Source organism: Nesoenas mayeri, assembly GCF_963082525.1.
Source record: "Nesoenas mayeri genome assembly, chromosome: 4".
NCBI classification, from domain to species: Eukaryota; Metazoa; Chordata; class Aves; order Columbiformes; family Columbidae; genus Nesoenas; species Nesoenas mayeri.
The window spans coordinates 52454066-52476788 of NC_137540.1; the positions used below are offsets into that span (position 1 = coordinate 52454066).

General features: G+C 37.0%; 1 protein-coding gene across 2 annotated transcripts in view; it reads right to left on the reverse strand.

The window, feature by feature from the left end:
- The window catches only part of SLC30A9 (solute carrier family 30 member 9), a 43862-nt gene that overhangs the window by 11217 nt on the left and 9922 nt on the right, over window positions 1-22723 (reverse strand). For both annotated transcript variants that reach the window (XR_013922131.1, XM_080344526.1), the window contains exons 5-15: window positions 22519-22611; window positions 22063-22145; window positions 20970-21028; window positions 20110-20177; window positions 15302-15404; window positions 8451-8506; window positions 6971-7106; window positions 6527-6566; window positions 6012-6083; window positions 5448-5555; window positions 4031-4196 (exon numbers count right to left, since the gene is read on the reverse strand). Coding sequence is in view for 1 of the 2 variants with exons in the window: in XM_080344526.1 (XP_080200652.1) it covers window positions 4031-4196; window positions 5448-5555; window positions 6012-6083; window positions 6527-6566; window positions 6971-7106; window positions 8451-8506; window positions 15302-15404; window positions 20110-20177; window positions 20970-21028; window positions 22063-22145; window positions 22519-22611 (984 nt within the window). In the remaining variant the exon portion in view is untranslated. The remainder of the gene's footprint in view (window positions 1-4030; window positions 4197-5447; window positions 5556-6011; window positions 6084-6526; window positions 6567-6970; window positions 7107-8450; window positions 8507-15301; window positions 15405-20109; window positions 20178-20969; window positions 21029-22062; window positions 22146-22518; window positions 22612-22723) is intronic.

Below are 22723 nucleotides of genomic sequence, written 5' to 3' on the forward strand. Positions count from 1 at the left end.
CAAAGAACAGGAGGCAAAAATTTAAAGAGTAACAGTCACAGGAAATGTTTATGGAATACTTGTAATGCTCAGGGTGGAGGAGGGGTAGCATTAAGCACATGGAAAAAGAAACAGAACATGAACTAAATATAGAGACACAAAAAAATATGTCTTAGCAAACATTCAAGCAGATTAGAAGAACTATCAGCTTATTGGTAGCAATTGAGAATTTCTAGCTCAAATCCCATTTACACAGCTATTCTGTGGGAAGCTACAAAACAGTATTAACTGGAGTAACCTAACTGGCATCAAACAACCTCCTCACACAAGAGGATATTTAAGATAATGGATGTGGTTCAATGACTGTTCTCAAAAAGATTTTGAAACCATGAGATTCAAAATCTTGAAGATACATCAAGTGTCTATCAGAGCTAAGCAAGAAGATAACAAGAGACATTTGAGATTCTCATTAAGCAGTAACCTGATAAAATTCAGCGGAATGATGCATATTCTGTAAATGTGAAGGGGAAAAAAAAAAAATCTACCTTACTGCTTATAAACTGTCCAGGAAAGATAAGGCAGCGAGTCAGAAATTAAAAAAAAAAACACTAACAATTCAAAAATACAAATGTGCATGCTAAAACTTAAGTTACAAAGCTTGCTCATGGAAGCTTCAGGATAACTAGTAGACACCACCAATTCAAACTGGGGAAAAGAGCAAGTTTCCCATTAAAGAAAAATTTGTCAGAGGATGTCAAGTTACTGGTTTTGAGCCATCAGTTGTCATACTTGCCCCCTTCCCACCCCCCCTCAAAAATGACAGATTTTCCAGCACAACAGCAGCACAGCTACACAATAGTTGCTACAATGAAGTAAAAAATTAAAGATGAAACTGTGAATAAAATAGTTTATGACTAGGGATCCATTAATTCATTCCATAAGAACAGAATCAGGACAGTCTGTACCACACCCTATATTTTATTTCACAGTTCTGGAAGCTCAATCTCCTACACTTCAGTTAAACTGAACACAAGAAAGATTTAGGCACCAAAGGTGTGAGAGTTGAAAATGTAACGTTTTTGTAGCAAAAAATAAAATAAAATTATTTTACAGCTGAGAAAAACTCGGACCGAAAGCTCATTCCAGATCAAATAAAATAAAGGCTACAAATAGGAATTACCAAGCAAAATGGAAAGAAAGGGGAAATAAATAAACACAGGCCTAAGAAAAGCAAGTATGAAGTCCAAAAAACTGACAGAAGCATAAAAAGGCATTGTCTGTGATACAAACCAACATCTTTTAAGCATAGCAGAAACAAATTGTAACCTGGAAACAAGACTGCTACTAGATGGAAATGGTAAAATTGTTACTAATGATACAGAATAAGCAGAAACAAGCAATAAGCATTGTTCTCTTGATCTAAAAAAGCACACCACCACATTAGTACAACAAAGCATTTCTCTATGAGTAGAAGAGAAGCACACTGGATATTTAAAAGGAAAAAAAAATACTGCTAATTCAGCAGGGTCCGTAACCTGCATTCAAGAGTAAAAAGAACTAAGAAATCTGTGAAGGCAAATTAATTTTTCATCCTGCAATACTGATGAGAATTAATAATTAAAAAAAAAAAAAAAAAATTAACAACAGTGTGTCAAAATTTAAGAAGGGTAAACGAGGCAATGAATTTAACTTCACCTGACAACCCAAGGAAAAAATGTGAAAGAGGTGGGGGGAAAAAATAATATATTAAAAGCATTAATTCCAGTCATTAAGATTTTAGGGAATGTAAGTCTATGTCAAACAACCTCATAAAAAAAATCAATATTTAGCTGAAAAAACAATCATCATAGACATTATTTATTTTAGTAGCACAGCAGCTAGTATTGTCTGTTAAAGTGAATACTTTATAATTAGTAGTGGAACATGATGTTCAGGCAATGTACTGCTGAAATAGTAAGTTAAGTAGTTGTGGTGGTGGTGATGGAATCAGAACCTCTGGATCCTTTGGTCAGTTTGGATCTAAAATAGCTTCTGATAAAAAATAAATTATTCCTTAATACATCCCCCTCATATCTGGCAGAATACATTTGAAAACAGAGACTGCAAATCCTTCCTAAAAGAACAAGGAAGGACTTAAGGGATACAGCAACTGCAAAAAGGATTGCATGAGAACTCAGGTACAGTCTGATAGATTAAGACCCTGAAAGGCTGAAATAAAAAGAACAAATTTTAGTCACAGCTGCAGAAGTACACCAGTACTCGGGAGGTTTTTCTTTTAGATTGAGTGTTAGATGGAAAAATGTAAGAGTAGGACATCATACTACACAACTGCATTTCAGAAAACGATAATTTGAACATTTAAGAAAATGCTGAAATTCTTATAGGTCCAAAACTACATTGATCAAAATGTACATCTAGTCTTTTTAAGAAATACTTGATGCTAAAAGACTTCCTCATTTCACAGAAAAAAGCTGAAAACAAACAGAACAAAAAACCTAACTAACCATAGGTTGGAGTAAAAAAAGAATTAGAATAGCTTTTCCCAGAGGAGAGGGAAAAAAAAAAATCAAAATTCTGAGATGAAGACCAAATGTCTTATAAGATGATGTAAGTTAATGAAGCTCAGGATATTAGTGTTGCTACAAGAAGAACTTGGTGAAAAACAAAGTTGGCACTAAAAGAAATCAAAGCAGATCATGTAATGGATCTAAGAAGATGACTCAAGACAGTGCGCACAGAAGCTACTGTTACAAGAAGCACCTAAAGGTATTTAAGCTTCTAACCTTAATAAGAAACTGTGTGTTTCTCTCAAGTCTTTGCTTTTTTGCTTTTTGTTTTTTTTTTAAATTAAGTTACTTTTTGTTTAAAAAACTGTTTACATTGAGAGGAGATGAACTATGCACTGTTGAGAAGTTATAGCCATCTACAGAAAACACTATACTACAAAATGGTGCCTGGGATAGGAAAAATTTTATGATCCAGCCTGGAACAAGCAAAAGCCACCTGTGCACTTTGCAAAAAGAACTACAGAAGTCATGTACAAATAACCACATAAACTCACTTACTCTAACACAGCACTGTTGACATATGCCCAACACTCAGACTAATCCAGGGTCACCACAAATATTTTAGCAGAGTTCAGTTACTGACATGAAAATTCTAACACAATTCTATTCCAAAACGGGAATCTTTTTAGCTTCTGGAATGAAAGGCATGCTGTTCAGACCTGTTGCTTGCAACTGAGATGATCCAGCACTCAGTTAACACCAGAATAAATGGAATAAGCTAATGGTCTGGTTTTTTTCCCTCCAGAGTTCAGTAATGGCTACAAATTAAAAAAGCTTTAAAATGTACCAGTTGATTTAGACCAAAATATATTCCTGAATAAAAGATTAAGAAAATAAAAGTGGTTTTGCTTCTAGATCAAGGTTAATAGGGTTAAAATAATAGCTCCTTAAAAACCATTTAAACAAGATTCCAGAGTTACAATGGTCTATAAGTTTATTTCACTGCAAATTGCAGATTTCCGAAAAAAGATAAACTAGCATTGAGTTCATTCTGTAAGCATCTAACATGCAGAATCTATTACATCGTAACACTACTGCACCACTTCACTGCCAACTGCTAGAGAATTCCAGACACCGAATATTAACAGTAAGAGAATTTAAATATTTAAGTGCTAATAAACTATAAAAGCAACATTACAAGATCATTTAAGTGCTTGCATTCCACACATTTGAAAATAGTTTTAAGTTTGTGATGGCTTTCTTGTTAAGTCATTGTCAACTCCTGTAATTTATGTAACTGTTAGAACATATTTGCAATTTTATTTCAGCTTTGGAATGTCTGAGAGGTAGGAGTATTCACTTATTGCCATTTTTAGCATAGAAATAGATGTTAGTAAAAAGTAAGATCCTAAAATCTCAATACAGAAGAATCTACCCTACAAATAATCAATCTCACCAGATTGCTCTCATTTAAAGTGCTTGAACTATTTTTTCCAGATGTTATTTTCCTGCCTTTTCCTGTTCTTAGCTATAAAGATTCTTACCTTACTACAGGATCACTTTCCAGTAACTCAGTGAGTCGCTGCAGTTGTTCAGGCTGAATGGATCGTCCCAGCAGGGCTTCAGTGTTAGTGTAGATTAGAAATGCTGACACAGTTCCTAACAAAGTTCCAACACCTAGAGAACCCATGCTGTCATAATATGGATTTCCTAAACAAGACATGCCAAATTAGTTTCACAGAGCATTTCTATGACGCAGCAGATAATTCAGATTTCACACTGGATATAATTTGTGCAGGTTTTTTTGTTTTGCTTATTGGTGGGACTTTGGGGGTTTGGTTTGGTTTTGGTTTTTGAGTTGGTGGTGGTTCAGTTTTAAATACACTGGCAACTCTTTCATACTAAGGAATAAGCTGAAGCTGGAAGAAAACAAATTATCTTAAGATAAAGCCTAAAGTCCCCTCCTCTCCCTCAGCCACTCCTGTCTCCAGCAGCATTAATAAATGAGTATACTCTTGTCAGCTATTTGGGTTTCGGTGTACAGTTTTACCTTTATTAATATAAAATTATATGCATCTAAACACAGGTAGTACAAAAGTCTATTCTTTTCTCAGTAACTCAAAAACCCGTATTAACCATTTCTGGACTACAGTACTTTAAATGCATATTCATTCATATTCAGATTTGTAGAAACAATAATGTATTTTTAACTTTATGAAGGAAATTAGAGATGGAATAAAGAATTGTCTTCTATATAAAAAATGAAATTTAGAATTAACTTATTAGAAGCTTATTTTTTAAACAATTGAAAAGCCAAAGCCAATGCTTAAAAAGTGATAGATAAATCATCTTCCCTATTCAGAAAACTTAACTCTCCAGCAAAGACAGATTTTTAATCCGTTGCCACACAGACCACCCTACCTGTGTGACTGAAGTTTGCCACACTGTTCAGGAGCAGCTGTTGTAATCTGATGACAAAACTAATACCACTATGCATCAAAAGTAAGGGAAGAACTGCTTCCTTAAATCCTCCCCACGTGCACACGGAGCCTCACACCACTGAATAAGGAAACTCTAGTATGTAATTCCACTGTGGCACAAAGTGATTCATAATACGTAACTGACTACAATAAATATACCTTTAGTAAAAAATACATTAAGTTTGTATGACAAAACAGCTCAAAAGGAAGTCAGACCCATCTGCACATCCTCTTTCAAGCTTAACCCTACCAATAACATACATGAAAAAACACCACTTTTTATTTCAAATATTTTCAACTCAAACTACTAGAAATCAGATCAGAGAAGAGTATAATTCTCCAGAAGCTTACAGAGTACAAATATCAGAAAAACAGTAGAGATGTATTTAAGTCAATCAATATAAACTAAATGCTCTGTGTTCGTATCATGCAGAGGAGGAAATTCATATCCTGCTCACCTCAGTTTGAGGCAGAACTTTACCTGTTAAAGAAGTCAGACCCATACAGGTAGCAGCTACAGCCACACTCAGAACTGCTGCAGCATCCTCCAGTAACACCACGTTTGTACTAGGATCACGACTCTGCACAACTACGCATACAAAAAAAAAAATCATTGCTTTGGAAAGCTTAGCTTTACTACATTATGCACAGCTTTTCAACTATACTAACACCAGCAACTTAAGAGAAAAATTTCTGCAACTATATAGGTGTAAACTGAATTTTTGCATATGCACAGACTTCTGAAAGCATTCATAAATACACAGAACAAGTCCTGTACCCATTATGGAAACCTCTCCAAAGTGCCTGAAAAATGTTAAAGGGCATATATCCTGAAAAATGCAAGTAGTTTAGTAAAAGTATCTAAGCAGTGCTACTTAAATCAACAGGCTTTCACCTAATTTGTAAAATGTATTTGTTACTAGAAAACATATTAGTAAAGCAAGAAAAGGGAGAATAAACAAAATGGTTTCTATCATTATGCACATACAGGTTAATAGATTCTGTTTTAAATAACCACATACCGTATTGCTATAATGACACATACCATATTGATAAAATGACAGACCCTTGGCTCGAGCACTCCTGCGAATTTCATTTATAGCAACAAGAAGGGTAGCTGAAACAACATCAAAGTAGTTGCTGAAAATGATTAGAGGCAAAAATAATTGTTTCCATTTAGTAAAAAAGGGAACTTTTCTTTATGTCATAGCGACAGATCATCAAGAAAGTGCTGATTATTTATACTTCCAATAATGACAAAGCATAAAGTTATTTTCTTTTCTACATGCATGTCTCCCGTGCAAATTGGAATAGTTATATTCATCGATTGTTTAACATCAAAAAGGCATTCTATGTGTACTTTCCAAATTATGTACTTTTCAACTTCTTCTTATATAGACAGAGAAGAAAAGCAGTTCCCTTTTTTGTTTGTTTGTTTACAAGTAATTTGCAACAGAGCTCAAAACTTCACTGTAAGCAAGAAGCAATTATTACTGTAATTACACTGTACTCTTAAAGATTACAAATACTTAAATAGAAATATTTCTTGAAACTGCGTACCTCCTTCAGAAACCAATGACCCTGCTAGTATGCAGTATGCCTGTGGGAAAAAAAGAGTCTCAATTTTTATGTAAGATGCATGTTTGTACAGATCTCTTCACCACAGACTATCCAAATGCAGCATTCCAGAACCCCATTACCCACCGTGCTGTGTAGCTGTCCCTAAACTGAAGGCAACTAACAATGTTTGAATTATGCAATATAGTGCAAAACAAGAAAGGAAGACCTCTTGCTAGGTGTGAAGATGCAGGGTTTAAAGAACAGCTTAATTTACTATAAGATCAGCTACAGCATTAAGATTACTTTTTCTTTAAACACATTCTCACTAAGCAAAGTTTGAGTTAATTGGGATTCCAACTGACTCAGGAAGTGGATTTCAGACTGTGTCATTACTTCCTATGAAGTCGCTAGTGTTAGATACAATATCAAACACTATTAGCTTACCCAGAGGAGAGATTCTATAGGATGAGGGTGGAGTAAACCCATGATCCCATGATACCAAGAAAGTCCTGCACCCATCATGAAAATGCCCACCCCACTGATCAGGGAGGCAATATAGCGCATGTTTGTGAAACCATACCTAGATGAAAACAAAGAAAGTGATTCAGGAAAATAAGGTTCTATATGTCTGCAAACATAACTATACATTTTTTCCATTAGTTTTTATATGTCTTAAATTATCATCCTATAACCAGGCATCTATTTAAGACAAAGCTGCTAAATTCAGCCTAATCCAAGGGGGAAAAAAAAACACCAACCAAAACTACCTGGAAAAGGATATCTAGTACACACAAGGGCATTAAGCACAGATATTTTTCTAATTCTTTTCTAAACAAGCTATTTACATAGCTACATTAGCTCTTTTGTAGAGACTGAGGATTTTACCACTGGAAAAAAAGAAATTCACGTCACTTTTTACTGAAATGCTACTTCTAAAAGAAATTTCTAGCCTGATAGGCAGCCAGTCTACATATTTTATAATGTTAATTTTAAGGGAATAAAACCTGTGACACCTTTATGCAGTTCAGCTAACTGCAGACATTCAACACTTGCAGTTTTTAAGAGCAGTGAGAAAGGCACAAGCAATATTAAAACTGTACATCTATTCCTTTTTTTGTTATTAATGGCTACTACGAACAGTACACTTCTTTAGCAACATTTAAAAATCAATAGTACAAAAGACTATATTGAGGAAGAAGGGGAAAAAGTGAAAAGGGGAAGGAGATACAAATATATAGATAAATTTAAGATTAAAACATTTTTTCAAATTACCTGACGCTCCTAATGAAGAAAAACTTCATTACTAACTGTAAATTAGACATATTTTGAACTAGTGCTTACACTATGAATGACTTGCCCAAACATGTGAAGTGTAAAGCAGGTCAACACCAAAAAAATATGATGGAGAGTAGCTTCTAACTTTCCTGAAATTTTAAGAGCTTATCAGTAATACCCCTCTTACTCAGATAAAAACAAAGAGGAGTTTGAGTCAAATACACCTAATTATGATAGAAGTAGCTGCCTTGCAGACAACCACTTTGCTGTAAAAAGGACAGTATTTTTTTCTTTTTCAAAAAATCTTGTCATTGACATAAGTGTTTAAAAGTCAAGTAAATCTATTGGAAGATGTAGAAGAGCCCGGAATAATTTAAAGAAATAAAGTCAATTAAATTAAAACACATCCAAAAACATACTGCAAAAAGAAAAATCATTAAATATAACATGTATCTAGTCGCTGAAGCTAAAACTCCTCCAGTTTGGAAGAAATCTCTTTTCTTATTTTATCTATTATAAAATCAGAAACAATGCATTTCAGAAATGATACAAAACAGTAGATTAAAAAGAACAAGGTGTTGCACAAACAAGAACTACTCTTACTGATTATATATAATTACCAAAATCACTATTTACTCAAAAACCTTACGGATGACTAGGGTCAGGCGTCCTTGCAGACTGACTGATGCCCAACGCTAGCAAAGCCTATTTAGGACAAAAGGAAAAAAATCTTTGTTAAAAAATAAATAAACAAATTTAGAAACATTCTGTATCAACTGAACTTGAAAGACAAAGGCAGATGCAATTTGCTGATGTGCACACATGCTTTGCTAATGATGCTTTATTAGAGCTAGAATATAATCCTCAAAGTCTGTCATTTAACTCTACTGCCCCCAAAAAAATGTTAATTATACCTATATATATAATATATAGGGAATTATATAGTGTTTTGTCTTAGTTGCAGCTGGGATAGAGTTAATTTTCTTCCTAGTAGCCAGTATAGCACTGTGTTTTGGATCCAGAATGCAAAGAATGTTGACAGTAGTGTGATGTTTTAGTTGTTGCTGAGCAGTCAAGGACTTTTCAACTTCTCACGCTGTGCCAGCTGCGTAAGAAGCTGGGAGAGGTCACAGCCAGAACAACTGACCCAAACTGGCCAAAGAGATATTTCCTACCATGCGACGTCATGCTCAGGATGTATTTTGGGGGAAGAAGGAGTTGGGGGGGGGGACACATTTGGAGTTACAGTGTTTGTCTTCCCAAGTAACCCTTAGGCATAATGGAGCCCAGGCTGAACACCTGCCTGTCCATGTGAAGCAGTGAAGGAATCTCCTGTTTTGTATTGCTTTGCTTGCATGCACAGTTTCTGCTTCACTTACTAAACTGTCTTTATCTCAACCCATAAGTTTTCTCACTTTTTCTAATTCTCTCCTCTATCCTACTTGGAGAGAATGAGCAAGTGGCTGCGTGGTCCTAGTTGCTTCCTGGGGTTAAACCACAACAACCTCTATACTCTCCAAACTAAAGAAAAAAAATATTTTGATGGAAGAAGTAAAAACCTCTTGCTACTTAAATGGCCTATTTGAGATATAATTAATTAGGCCGGTATTAAACTATTGATAAAGTAAGTTATAAATCTAGACCTCAATTTTGCAAAGCACATGTTTTGGTTTAGGACTATAAATTATTGAAACATAGTAACAAGTATTAAACTTTAGACACTTCAGTCTTTGCAGCAGCAAGCTGCCTCGAGGCAGCAACATTTCTCCTGTGTTTTCCCCAAAACCACATACTCAAATATTTGAGAAAAAAAACCCCACATTTCCAGCAGACCGTTTAACTTTCACATTTAAACCAGAACAGCATGTGTAAGTGGTAGATAATATCACTATCAAACTTAGTTCACCTATAAACTGACATGCGTGGCCAAATGAAATGCCTCCCCATAAATGTAAATATTATCAGTTCAGTTACTAGCACACCTGCCTTCACTTTGCAGCTGAAGCAGCTGAGAGGCTGCATAAAACCACTTACAAGAGGATAGGATACAAAAATGTGATTCTCCACTTGGTCTTTCTGGTGGTCAGAGACCCATGCTAGGAACAACTGAAGCAAAAAGGTAGCCAAAATTATGTCCGAGTTATTTTTAAGATGCAAGTCTGGTCTAAAGTTCCATGTATTTGTCAAAGTCGGAGAGCTTTTATGAGTCACAGGCTATTCAAGGACTCCTCTTGCTTGAGCTGCAGGAGGGTTTCAGTCACACTCATCTTTAAGTATTTTTGTTTCCAAAGCCTTGCTACATCAAAAGCTGCAACAAGAACAATTATTTCTATGCTAGGAGAAGGGAAGATTTCAAGGCCTCGTAATGTATACCTCAAGCACACTAAACAAAAACACAGGAAAAACAACACTAATTTTGTCCTTGCACACTAATATTACATGCCCAGTTCTGAGTCTGCCACGCCGCCTATTCAAAGTAAAAGTGCCAGGTATACGGCTAGTTGTGTTGTAAGTGGCTGCTAAGGCAGTCTAGGAACAGAGAAGAAACTGAGATACTCGAATTCTCATCATTGTTCTACCAACAGATGACTAAGCAACAAAGTCTGTCATTCTGTTACAATACCCAACAGGAAAAGTATTTCGGGAGGCATACTTTGTACATCATCTTAGCTTCAAGTCCCACTTACGATCTATGAAGTAGCTGAGTATAGTTCTGATTATTACAACTCCTCTCTTTCAACTCATTTCTACAAAAACTTAAGAATCTATATTCTGACTTGTCAGAATTAATACAAATTTTTAAACACTCTTTTATCTGGACAGGAACTCAATAATACTTTAAGATGACCATACATCATTCTTTTCCGGGAGGGCTGGGGAACAAGGCAGAGAGGAGTATGTAACCCAAATTACTGAGATTTTTTTCTGACATCACTTCCTAAAGGTAGGGCTGGTCACACTGTGCCTATGCATTGTGACAAAAAAAAAAAAAAATCAGTCTGTCCTGGGACTTATTTCCTAAATTTTATGTATTTGCCTAACAATATGACCCATTTAACCTTTTTTTGGTGCTCTTGTATCTTGATAGTTATAGGGAAAATAAATTGCAGCTGAAGTATGGAACAATTATAGGAAAAAACAATAGTTCAGAAAAGAAAAACAGAAGTATTTCAAACCACTTGCCTCAATTAATGTAGACGTATTACCAACAGTATTATATTAGCAGAAACAGTAGTCCAAACACCTTTGAAATACATTTTATTTCTAATTACAGGTGACTTTCTAGATTCCTTCTGCATTTAAGGCTTCTAGACTAGGTCAGTTATTTGACTGGTAGCTTAGAAACCCTCCATCAAATTACTAGCATAAATATAAGAAAAAAGAAAAGAGCAGTTAGATAAACCTGTAGAAAACACTACTTGAATCCACCAGTTTTGGGAAGTAAATTTGCAACAGAGTAACAACAGCTTTGCATTCAGACTGGGGAAAAACAGAAAAAGCTCTGGGCTTAGCAGTATTTCTAAAGCACTGTGAATTTCTGACAAAAAATGCCTTCATCTGCCTACAGTTTGATAAAAACTGTATATAACAGTAACATTACTCTGTGATATTTACTTTTGCCTCTGGGAAGCTAAAAAATACACATGTATACTACACATACAAAGAAAACAATACATCTTCCTCCCACTGCACGCATGCAGAGCTTGTCACACTCTGGGCACACTTCATAATCTGAATTACTTAAATCAGAAATTATTTAATAATAAACTAAAACACAAAACCACCTTCTCCTAAATGAAATTGTTTATTTAAAAAACACCATTGAGACTGTTTTGTCTCAACATTGTTTAAATGGCCATCAGATTAAGTACTAGCTTTTTTCCTCCTAAAATATATCACTATCAATTCTAGGCAGCATGTAAACCGTACAAAATAGTGCAAAAGTGATCACAGGTATTGAAGGGGAAAAGCATTGTGAATACACACCACGGCAGAATCTGAACATCATTTTTAATATGAGTTGTGGCCAATAAACTTGGAATTTCTAGGCTTCTCTACAACTCCAATGTTATCTGTGAGCAAACTTTGTAAAGAAAAATTAAGTATTTTGCCATGAGCTCTAGTCACAGAATCACAGAATCACAGAATCGACTGGGTTCGAAAAGACCTCAGAGATCATCGAGTCCAACCCTTGGTCCAACTCTAGTCTGTTTACTAGATCATGGCACTAAGTGCCATGTCCAACCTCACTTTAAAAACCTCCAGGGACGGCGAGTCCACCACCTCCCTGGGCAGCCATTCCAATGCCTGACCACTCTCTCTGTAAAGAATTTCTTTCTAATATCCAGTCTAAATTTCCCCTGGCAGAGTTTAAGCCCATGCCCCCTTGTCCTATTGCTGACTGCCTGGGAGAAGAGACCAATCCCCACCTGGCTATAATTTCCCTTCAGATAGTTATAGAGAGTGATGAGGTCACCTCTGAGCCTCCTCTTCTCCAGACTAAACAACCCCAGCTCCCTCAGCCTCTCCCCATAGGTCTTGTGCTCAAGTCCCTTCACCAGTCTTGTTGCTCTTCTCTGGACCCGCTCCAGCACTTCAATGTCTTTCCTGAACTGAGGGGCCCAGAACTGAACACAATACTCCAGGTGTGGCCTCACCAATGCAGAGTACAGGGGAAGGATCACTTCCCTTGTCCTGCTGACCATGCTATTTTTGATACAGGACAGGATACCATTGGCCTTCTTGGCCACCTGGGCACACTGTTGGCTCATGTTGAGCTTCCTGTCAATTAGTACCCCCAGGTCCCTTTCTGCCTGACTGCTCTCCAGCCACTCTGCACCCAGCCTGTAGCGCTGCAGGGGGTTGCTGTGACCGAAGTGCAGCACCCGGCACTTGGCCTTATTGAACTTCATCCCATTGCAATCAGCCCATTTTTCCAGCCTACCCAGATCCCTCTGCAGAGCCCTCCTGCCTTCCAGCAGGTTGACACTCCCTCCCAACTTGGTGTCATCAGCAAATTTGCTGATGATGGTCTCAATCCCCTCATCTAAATCGTCAATAAAGATGTTAAACAGGACTGGACCCAACACTGACCCCTGGGGAACACCACTAGTGACTGGCCACCAGCTAGATGCAGCCCCATTCACCAGCACTCTCTGGGCCCGGCCCTCCAGCCAGTTCTTAACCCAGCGTAAAGTGCACTTGTCCAAGCCACGGGCTACCAGCTTTTGCAGGAGTATATTATGGGAGACAGTGTCAAAGGCCTTGCTGAAGTCCAGATAGACCACATCCACGGCTTTCCCCTCATCCACCAGCTGAGTCACCTGATCATAAAAGGAGATCAGGTTGGTCAGACAGGACCTGCCCCTCCTAAACCCATGCTGGCTGGGTCTGATCCCTTGTCCATCCTGAAGGTGCTGTGTGATTCCATTCAGGATGATCTGCTCCATAACCCTGCCAGGCACCGAGGTCAGGCTGACAGGCCTGTAGTTACCAGGGTCAGCTTTGCAGCCCTTTTTGTGGACTGGGGTAACATTGGCCAATTTCCAATCATATGGGACCTCCCCAGTGAGCCAGGACTGTTGGAAGATGATGGAGAGCGGCTTGGCAAGTTCTTCTGCCAGCTCTCTCATCACCCTAGGATGAATCCCATCTGGTCCCATAGACTTGCGAGGATCCAGATGGCTCAGTAAATCACCAACTATTTCCTCCTGGAATACAAGGGACCTGTTTGGCTTCCTATCTCTGTCAACCACCTCCAGAGGCCAGTTGTCCTGAGGGCCACCTGTCTTTCTGGTGAAAACTGAGGCAAAGTAGGTATTAAGTACTTCAGCTTTCTCCTCATCTTTGTTAACTATATTTCCCTCAAAGTCCAGCAGAGAATGGAGGTTTTCCTTGCCCCTTCTTTTGTTATTAACATATTTAAAGAAGGACTTTTTATTATCCCTGACAGAATTGGCCAAATTAACCCCAAATTGCACTTTTGTTTCCCTGATTTTTTTCCTGCATGATCTAGCTATTTCCATAAATTCTTCATAAGTAGTCAGCCCTTTTTTCCACAGTTGGTAAAGTCTCTTTTTATTTCTGATTTCCTTCAGAATCTCCCTGTTTAGCCAAGCCGGTTGTCTTCCCCGCCGGCTAGCCTTTCGGCACACTGGTATAGCCTGTACCTGTGCACTCAAAACCTCCTGCTTGAAGCATGTCCACGCCTCCTGGGCCCCCTTGTTTTTAAGCATTGTTTCCCAGGGTATGCTCCGAACTAGGCTTCTGAATAGGCAAAAGTCTGCCCTCCGGAAGTCCAGCGTAGAGGTTTTGTTAATGGTTCTCCCTGCATCTCTGAGTATTGAAAATTCTATTATTTCATGGTCGCTATGACCCAGGCGGCCTCCAACCACTACATCTCCCACCAGCCCTTCTCTGTTTGTAAACAGTAGGTCTAGTGGGGCCTTGCCCCTCGTAGGCTCATTTACCAGCTGATGAAGGAAATTGTCCTCTACACACTCTAGGAACTTCCTAGACTGCCTCTTCTGTGCAGTATTAAGCTCCCAGCAGATATCCAGCAGGTTAAAGTCACCCACAAGAACAAGGGCTGTCGATTTTGAGACATCTGCCAGCTGCTTGTAGAATAATTCATCTCCTTCATCGTCCTGGTTGGGCGGTCTATAACAGACACCCACGAGGATGTCAGCCTTGTTGAACTTCCCTCTGATTCTGGTCCACAGGCACGCAACCTTGTCGCTGCTGACCTCAAGTTTAACAGAGTCGAGTGACTCTCTAACATATAAAGCCACCCCTCCACCTCTCCTACCCTGCCTATCTTTTCTGAAGAGCTTGTAGCCACACATAGCAGCACTCCAGTCATGAGAGTCATCCCACCATGTTTCTGTGATGGCAACTATGTCATAGCTTTCCTGCTGCACAATGGCTTCCAGCTCCTCTTGTTTGTTGTCCATACTGCGTGCATTAGTGTACATGCACTTCAGGTGGGCTGCTGATTTCACTCTTAATTCGGGCTTTCCATCCTTAGGCTGATCTTTGGAGAGCCCGGTTTCAATCCCTTCCCCCTTCAAACCTAGTTTAAAGCCCTCCTGATCAGCCCTGCCAACTTATGGGCTATAGTCCTCTTGCTCTCTCTAGAAGGATGAAGCCCATCTGATCTGAGGTGACTAGGTACCATGGAGTTTGCCCCATGGTCAAAAAACCCAAAATTTTGACGGTGACACCAATCCTTAAGCCACCTGTTGATGAGATGGGCTTTTCTACTTCTCTCTTTATTTAGCTCCTCATCCATCCCAGATAACACAGGAACTGAGTCCTACTAAAGAGAACACTGTTTTAATTTCTCTGATGTTTATTATTTATACAGTACAGACAAACTAAAGAACACTAGTAGACTCAATTATTACTTTCAAGTGTAATACAACTACTTCAAGTATCTGTCTTTATTCCTGAAAAATTATCACACGTGCTAACCTTAAGCAGCACAGAAGAAATACTCACCTGGTTACATGTGTCTGCCAAAGAATGTATGGCTTCTGAAAACATACTTGCAGAACCCGTGTAAACCCAAGCAAGTAGCTTAAAGAAAAAATTCAACCCATTTCTGAAAACAAAGAGAAGAAATAAGCTAAAGAACAACAGTATGTTTGGTCTGTAATATTTTCAGCAGAACCACAAGTGCTGTACAATCACGCATTACCTGCCAGCAAGTGGTAAAACCAAGTAGCAGTTCATTAGAGACCTGGACAAGCAGATAAGGCACAGACATTTTCTGCATGGTTACTGTTAAAAAGCTCTTCCAGCTAAAACTGGTATGTAAAGATATACAATTTATTTTTCAAAAATCATTAACTTCTAAGCAGTCCTGAATAAGTTACATTTCCTGAAAACTACCATCACATTCACTACTCAGAGCAAATAATTGCCTACCAGTGGGAGAACACAAGCCTTAATGATTTCCTTTTCTCTCTTGTCAATCTTTTGCCTCCTACACATCTCCTGCTCATACTGGAGTACAAGGTTCCCCATTTCAGTGTCAGCTTGGGCAATTCCCCATAGGATACAAACATAAGACAATAGACAGGCAGACATGGCTGTCCTTAGATTACACTGTAAAAATTATCTATGGAACTTTTCCATTAAGCTGTCCAGCATGACTTCTCAAGCCTTTTTTAGGTTATGAGCTCACTGGATTAAGTGTGTTATGTTGTACAGTGGAGGGTAACTATTAGCACCAAAATCCAGGTCTACATTCTCACTTCAAACATTCATTATCAATAGCTTAATTGTTACAATCATATTGCAAAGAAAATCAGGCTAGAAAATTATAACATTATTCTCCATCTTTTTTAATATATTTGAGTTTAGCTTATTGGCAATTTTTTTAAGTATTCACATGAAATCACGTGTTAGAATTAAGTATTAACATCTTGTCGTTGCATTTTCAAACAACTATATGCCAAGAAATTATATTTAAATCAGAGGAAGCACAAGTCCAGCCCCTCACCACACACCAAATTATATAGTTGATTAAATAACATTCATTTCCAAGGTCATCCTTAAAGAATTTCTGTGAGAGTACATCGACTTCTTCAAGCAAGAGGTAGCACTGTTTGTTTTCTAGACTAACTTCCATCCAAGGACCTGAATGTGCTTTGCTATTTTTCATTTAGTCTCACTACCTGAATGAGATGGTGAGGCATCACCATAATTTACAGGTGGGAAGTAAAAAAAAACAAAAAAACAAAAAAACATAAATTAGTGGATAATCCAAGAAGAAGGGAAAGATGTTGTAGCACTAAACCATAATTTAAACTCCCTGTGTTAATTCCAACTCACACTATAGCACATCTTTATCATAGAAAGAAAACGAAATAAATTACAGTGGGATTCAGGATCACAGTCTCTTGACTTTTGTATTGTTCTTCTCAGTGTTGTATTAATGGAGTTGACAGCTTATCTGAAGGTACAATTCAGCTGTACGGCCCCTGCCTGTTCAGGTTACACAACAGGCTCTCAGCTTATATTTTATTTCATCCCTACAAATTCTGAATTTGTGGCAAGATTTGGCATCCTAGCGATCTAAAAAGAAACCACACTAAGATTTTCAAATGTTCAGCCCAGCAAAATCAGACTGTTAATAATGCCCAGTAAGTTGGAGACATGAGACAGAAAGATGAAGAATGCCACATGGGAAATAATTGCAAAAACCCTTGTGAGTCTGCAGAGCCATCAAGGCAATTTTGTGGTTCCTGTCTGACTAGATGTTCACATCAGTATAAGACAACAGATAGAAGCCAGGTTTGAGTTTAAAAAAAAAAAGTCAGGTTTTTACTGCAAGTAAAATATGTATTGCTTTAAAAAACAAATTCACCACTGCATTTGAAAATAATAAGCCCTATGAAAGCCTAAATTCTGTTAAAGAAATACTACAAAGATTTTAAACAGCAGAGGAAAAAATAATCCAAAACCACCAAATTCTGAGAAGGCAGCTAAAATACTCTGAATCATTTTGAAACAAATTTATCTTTTACATAAGTGACCACCAATTCATGAAGTATTTTGTCTGCTGTACTGAAGCAAACTGATTTAACTACATCGTTCCTATCCGCACGAACCTGAAAGAGTAGGAAAGTTTAAGGGAACTTAAATCAAAGCTAGGTAAAGTCTGAAAAAGATTTTTTGTAATGTTTTGGACATCATGCCAAGACATAACAAACAAACAAACAAAAAACACCATAAAAAAGCAAACATGATTAATTAGGTACAATTCTCTTGCTTATTAAACCTACTACTGTGCAGCATTTTCTAATAAGCCTCTCTTCTGCACCTAGAAAATAAGCATTTTCGTTTAACTTAACTGTTTATAACTGTATTAAAAAGTCCACAGAGGAGACCAAGAGAACAAGGGGGAAAAAAAAGTTATACATCTTCCTTCCTGCCAGAAGTCTTGTCAATTTTTGTGTAAAGTCTAAATTGAATTGGTAACTTTCAAATGTTCTGATACGTGAACAACATAAGCCTCTTTGAAAAAAAAAAACAAAAAAACCTACAAATGCAAAAGTAGATCAAAAGCAAATATTCTAATTGAAGTTCGTAATTAAACAATTTAAATTACAATTAAAACAAATTCAAATAAATCTATCCTGACTGAACTGTAAAGCTGAAAACATTAAAGGGCATTAATATTTCCATTTACATATTTATCATTCCAAATCTGTTTCACAGATTACCACCTCAGAACATCAAGATGTATATGAGAAACAGGAGTTACAGGCAATTGGGACAGACAGACAGACAGATAGATAGAATTGCACCATCATGTGATTGTTCACTTTTTATACTCAATTTTACAACATAAGAGAATGGTCTAAAAGGATATGGTCTGATTTACATGACCATCCCTGTCTACCTACATAAAATATTTAGGCTTTTGAAAAGACAGTAAAAAAGAGGCCAAAATTTAAAAAAAAAAACCAAACAAAAAAACCCCACAACCTGAAAATATTCAAATACATTATAAATCTATATTTAAAAAAAAAAAAAAAATCTATTTGTGCCCTAGATTTGAGAACTAAACACATTCCATCACATCTACTTCCAAGGCAGCAGTAACATTACTAAAATACTTCACCGCTATTATTTTTTTTTAATATTATATACCGTGAAAACTTTGGATTGTTTAAAAGTAAAGCATTAGCTTAACAACAAAATCATTTCAACAATGCCAGAGCCCAAAGAAAGTTTTTCTAATAACAGATCAATCCTTTTTTGATAATAAACACTGCCTTCCTGTATTTCTGTAACAGAGCTTCAAAGTTTTTCCTCGCACAGAGAATTCCATCAACAACATGAGAGTGAGCCAGTGCAGCTGGTTTATACCCTCGCACGTGGATCCATACAGACTCTGCTTTCATTGAATCACATTTCGACCTTACTGGGGAAGCATGAAGTTTGTGAAAAGCCAACCAATCATTCCAACTGGAGAAGTTCAGACAGACTGGCCTTTCTTGACCCCAAACCAGAAGCCATTAAAAATCAGGCTGATGTCAAGAAGCTCAGGCCCACAAACAAAGCAGCACTGATGGTGGCCATGACTTAAATCTCTGAAAAGTCATCAGGTATTTGAGGGTCACAAGAGATCCTTCAACTTCTAAAAAAGCTCCACTGAGAATATAACAGGCCCTATAAACTTCTGCCAGCCAGGCTGCCAGGCATTTGTCTATAAAAGTGCCTAATCATCCAAAAAGTATTTATGAAGAGAGTAAAATGTTTATTGCAATGGCCTATTTACAAAACAGAAAAGACAAGGCTGTTTTCTCTAGATCATTTTAAGAAAGTGAAGGAGGTGAAAGTGCCAATACAACACCTCTCCCTTTTTTATTTTTTTTCTTTTTTTCCCCCATTAGAAACATCCATATTAGCAATTCTTATATGTTTTTAACTTAGGAAGGCCTTAACAGTTACTAGTAGAACACTCAGTAAATAAAGGAGGAGGTTTTCAGTCAAACTGTGTTTTTCTCCCAAGTAAAAAGCATATAGTTTTGTAGGAAAACTCAAAGAGTTATCTCCTGTCCAAAACATTTCCTGTGCCAAAAAACTAAACACACCCTATATTTCTATTTTGCTGCCTTATATAGTGTCTTTGCAAATAAATACCGTTTGTAAAATCAAATTTCTTTTAAAAATTCACAGATTTTATGATAAATAAATTTTAGTCATCATTTCCTGAGAGAAACTTTACCTGCTTCTATTTATTTCATGCCAGACAGTCTCTGTGTTTATTTGCTTTAAATCACAATCATTAGTTTAGTTTTGTTTCATTTCATTCAAACTGGCAAGATATGTGAAAGGCAAAAAGCTCCTAAAATATCCCCTTTTCAGTTAGGTAAGAAAATAGTTGAATAACAGCAGAAAGAGAAAAGTGAATTATTTTCTGTCGGTTTTATGAAAGATTGTTTAAAGCTTATGAAAACCTCCCCTCAAGAGGAGCAAGAAATATGGACAACTTTAAATGTCTGCCTCTCCACGTCCTTCAAAATTTTAGTTTTTACTTTAAAAAACTGTTCAGTCTAATTTCAAAAAATTTGCTCTGCTCTGATCAGAGATATATTCTGTCCCCGGTCTCTATACATTGATGAATGTATTTACCTAAACTCACTTCCATCAACAATGAATAAACAAATCTATTAGCTTCAGTTACAGAGACTGAGGTAACTTTAGGTTGAGTACATAGACTGTTCTCATTTCCAGGATAATAAACTGTTTTATACTTGCATAAACAAAACATTTATTTTTTTTAAACTTACATGCAAATGGCTACCATTACCACCTTCCCTGGTCCCTTGAAAAACATAGCTGCTGCACTGGAGCGTGGCTACATAAAGAAATAAGAGATAATTACAATAAAATAGCTAAATCTTAAGCTCATTAAGGACCTACCATACAAATTATTAAACAAAAACTCTGCATTGCCATGTATTGCAAAAGGCAGGCTACCGTCCTTGAAGCCTATTAATTTACTATGGAATGCTCACCGAAACTGCAGTTGATTCTCAATATTTCTACAAATGGATGGCTATAAAAAGGATAAACAAACAAAGCCTCCAGAAGGGGCCACTGCAACCATAACGACAGGAGGCAGCTGTGCAGCAGAAAAATTAAGAAATCATTCCACCATGGCAAAGCACCTGGGTCTGGGCAATGGCTCTGCTTAAGCAAGGAGGTAGGGCCAGTAGGACACAGAGCAAGTGTTAATGTTAAGTGTTTCTGGTTGTTTTGCTTTGGGCTTGGTTTTTGGTGGGTTTTTTTGTCTCTTTTTTCCTTAAGAAACCTATTTCATCTCCTGTCAATATATTTACTATAAATGTTTATCAGCTATAGATAAAACCACAAATACAGCTGCAATTTTGTTAATAGGAATACAATGGACAAAAAGAAAAAAAGCCACCTTACTGGTGGATTACACTGCCACAGTAGGAATCTTTTTAAAATGGCATAACATTTACCACTGCATTACACTCAGAGATAGATCTAGTATACTACAGTACAAATAGATCTTCCAAGAATGTTCAGTTAGTTAAGCTTATGAAACAGTTTCATAACTTTTTCCTTCAAAATGTATATCTCATGGCATTATTACAGCAAAAAACTTTAAAATATCTCTTACCTTAGTATTTCCAAAGAACTCCTTATATTCTCTCAACAGCCTTTGGTTTCTAAATAGATCTGCAATACAAATTTGGTTCCATGAATACTAACTAGTAACCAGTAGTTTCAGGAACTGAAGTCTGGTTTTTTTATGCAGCAGCAAACTTCTAGGAACAGCTACATGGTCTATCCTTCTATTATAACCAGAAACACACATTGTTATATACCCATGCAAAATGCCAAATACAATCTGTTATGATCCTATACATCACTGCCATTCGTACCAACAAAGTATGACACATAAAGGAAAAAAAACCTCAAAACACAATGAACCAAATCCAGGCCATCCTACTGCCCCTGTCCTGCTCATTAACCATGAAGGAGAATGGAAAGGATATTTCAAAGAAGTCTCTTATCATCAGTATTTTTCCATCCACTGATGATGTTCAGTAACTTCAAAATAAACACTGGTATACTACAGTATCTAGAAGCTGCAGTGCTAGACTCTCCCCTACAAAGTTATATAAATACACAGTACACATTAATTTAAATAGATTAAAACAGACAGTGGATGACAAGGCTAGTCTGTAGTGAAAGGGAGTTACCACTTCAAGTATATGATTTTTCAGTATGATATTATGACTGGGTAATATTTTTTTAAACTCACTTTTTGGATTATGTCCAATAATTATTCTGCTGGTCCCTAAAAATTTTGAAGCTACTGTCAACACTGACAGGTACCTTAACAGGTACCTGCAGCTCTAGTCTTTTTACTAGGACAGTGTTCCAGTGACACATCTGTTTCAAAAATGAAAATACCTCTAATCTATAGGCACATAATGGGGGTAAATACCTTGAAGCAATATCACCTCTCCTGTGATTTTAACTGACCAGACAGATCAAAATCCATTACAAACTACTGATCTGACTGCACCTGTTATTGACAATACCAGCAAGGATGGCAATAATTTTAAGGAAAAGATGGTTTGAGGGTGTTTCAGCCCTTTCTGAAGCACAAAGGTAAGCTGAATTGTCAATGAAATAACACCCCACCTAGCAGATTTCTAAAAATGCTGTACAGATTTGCAGTTATTAGAGAACTCCATACTCACTTTCCCTGTATTTGATCTCTGCTTCTTTACGTCGTTTTCTTTCTCTAGCAAGAGCCTCTGGACTACCCCAAACTTCAAGAGACCTGCACAGAGTAAAAGCACCTTAACAGGGGTTCTACTTATGCAATTTCTTTCAGTTTGATCACATTACAAATGCCCTTCCTAAAAGCAGAACATCACACTCTTTCTGATAAGAATCCCTGCAGATTACTTTACAGAATAAAAAGACGGGCAAGATGGAGCTGAGGACAAGCACTAAGTGGACACATGAAATATACTCTCCAATTTTATATACACCATGTAACTATTACAATGAGGATATAAAATGTGTTCAGATAGAATATGGAAAACATTAATGCCCTTTCACGTTGTTAACCTGACTGTTAAAAGTTGTCTCTCGCTCATGTAATCCATTTTAAATGATCCAAATATTTTTCTTCATAAAAATGTTCTTACTTTGCCTCTACATCCGCTCTCAGGTACACAGTGAAAGTCTCAGTATCATCATGGGGGCTTCGTCGTTTAATTTTCCTCAGCTGGTCTAAATCACTAAGGAAAGTAGACAAACAGTTTAGTGTAAGAAAAAGTTCATATTATTCTAATTTTACTTTTATGTCTGGGGGATCTTCCACAACTTTTATATTATTAATTTGCAGTACAA